The sequence below is a fragment of the Corvus brachyrhynchos genome, unplaced genomic scaffold (assembly GCF_000691975.1).
Source record: "Corvus brachyrhynchos isolate BGI_N302 unplaced genomic scaffold, ASM69197v1 scaffold101, whole genome shotgun sequence".
Classification (NCBI taxonomy): domain Eukaryota; kingdom Metazoa; phylum Chordata; class Aves; order Passeriformes; family Corvidae; genus Corvus; species Corvus brachyrhynchos.
The window spans coordinates 17033586-17035040 of record NW_008237239.1 but is presented as its reverse complement, the minus strand read 5'-3'; the positions used below and the strand labels follow the sequence as shown (position 1 = coordinate 17035040).

Sequence of the window (1455 nt, the reverse complement as noted above, 5' to 3'; positions counted from 1 at the left end):
GGGGACGTGGTGCCCGGGCTGCCCGCGCTGCTGGGGGCTGAGGGGCTCGTGGCACGCTCCTACCTGGCAGGTGTCGATGGTGCCCTGTGGGTAACCAGCACACAGGTTGTAGGGGTGGATTTCCCTTGCGTACCAACCGCTGCTGTTGCAGAGCTTGGCATTGATGAGCTGGACCCTGGCCTCCTGCAGGTGATCACTTGATTTTTGATCTGTGAGCAGAGCAAGGAATAAGCACCCAGCAGCTCCTTGCCTGTTCTCCTCCCCTTTCTTGGGGGATGGATCCCGTTCCCTAGGGCTTGGCTTTGCCTCTGCAGAGGCACAGAGGCTCTGTGTCTCTGATGCCTGCCTTTGGGGACCAGAGCAGGTCCATCTCTGCAGAGGCGTACGTCCCACAGCCTGACTTTGGCCTCTGCTGTGGGGAAGCCCAAGCTGTGTCCCCAGTGTGCTGAGCTGGCTCAGGAATCCCTCTCGGGAACTCACATCTTGCAGTGACGGCACCCCAGCCAGCAATCCAGCAGTTCTTCAGCTCTGACACTCTCAGCGTGGCGTCGGGCACACAGGCCAGCTGGATGTAGGGGCTGCACTGGACAGGATGGTCCAATTCCAGCAGGGCAATATCGTAGCTCAAGTCGGCCCGTTTGTAGTACCGGTGTATCAGCAGCTGCTTGACATTGCGCACTACTACCCCTGGGCCCGGCTGGGTGAACTGGCTGGTCCCAAGCACCACGTACAGGGTACTGACATTACTGGAAGACAGATGGAGAGAGGGCTGAGAGGGAGCAGAGCCATGCACCACAGCAGCCCAGCAGCTGCCAGACCTCTGCGTGGCATGGCAGTGCTCTGGCAGGTGTGAGTGCCCTCCCACAGCTTAGGGTGGGGGAATGTTGGGCTGGAAGCTACTAGGAAGCCTTGGCATCAGCCCAGGCTTCTCTTCAGCAGTGTGGCAGCTGGGCTGACTGAGAGCAAAGGGGATGGGAGTAGCAGGTGGTGCTGCTGACAGGGCACCTGCTGGTGTAGTGGAGTTGTCCCCATTCCCTGCTCCTCCTTACTTATACTTGTTGAAGCAGTGGGCTGCTGTGAGGACCCACTGAGGTCTGATAAGGGACCCTCCACACCAATGGCCCAGGTCTGGTGCCCAGGGATGCTGGATGCTGACGATCCAGGGCCAGGATGCGTCCATGGCACCTGTGCCACCCACGATGCGGGTCATGCCATAGTCATAAGCCACGTTGCTGTAGTAATAATTCATGGGCTGGTAGGTAGCTCTGAGTCCGCAGGTCCCTCTGCAAGCAGAAAGTCATTTCCATGCTGCTCCATGGCCTGCTGTGGCTCAGGCTGAAGCTCAGCCCTCTGCCCTCCCCACAAGGGCTTGCACGCACAGCAGCCCAGGGAATTCCATGGGGGGTGCGTCTGGCCGTGCCAGCACCTGGCTGCTGGCCAGGAGCTGCGGCGTGT

The 1455-nt window shown here is 60.1% G+C and overlaps 1 protein-coding gene across 2 annotated transcripts in view; it reads right to left on the bottom strand.

Moving 5' to 3' along the window:
* LOC103612817 (acrosin-like) overlaps positions 1-1455 on the bottom strand; it is a 215346-nt gene that overhangs the window by 7150 nt on the left and 206741 nt on the right. For both annotated transcript variants that reach the window (XM_017730051.1, XM_017730050.1), the window contains exons 2-4: positions 1050-1283; positions 481-746; positions 64-209 (exon numbers count right to left, since the gene is read on the bottom strand). In XM_017730051.1, the coding sequence (XP_017585540.1) occupies positions 64-209; positions 481-746; positions 1050-1283 (646 nt within the window). The remainder of the gene's footprint in view (positions 1-63; positions 210-480; positions 747-1049; positions 1284-1455) is intronic.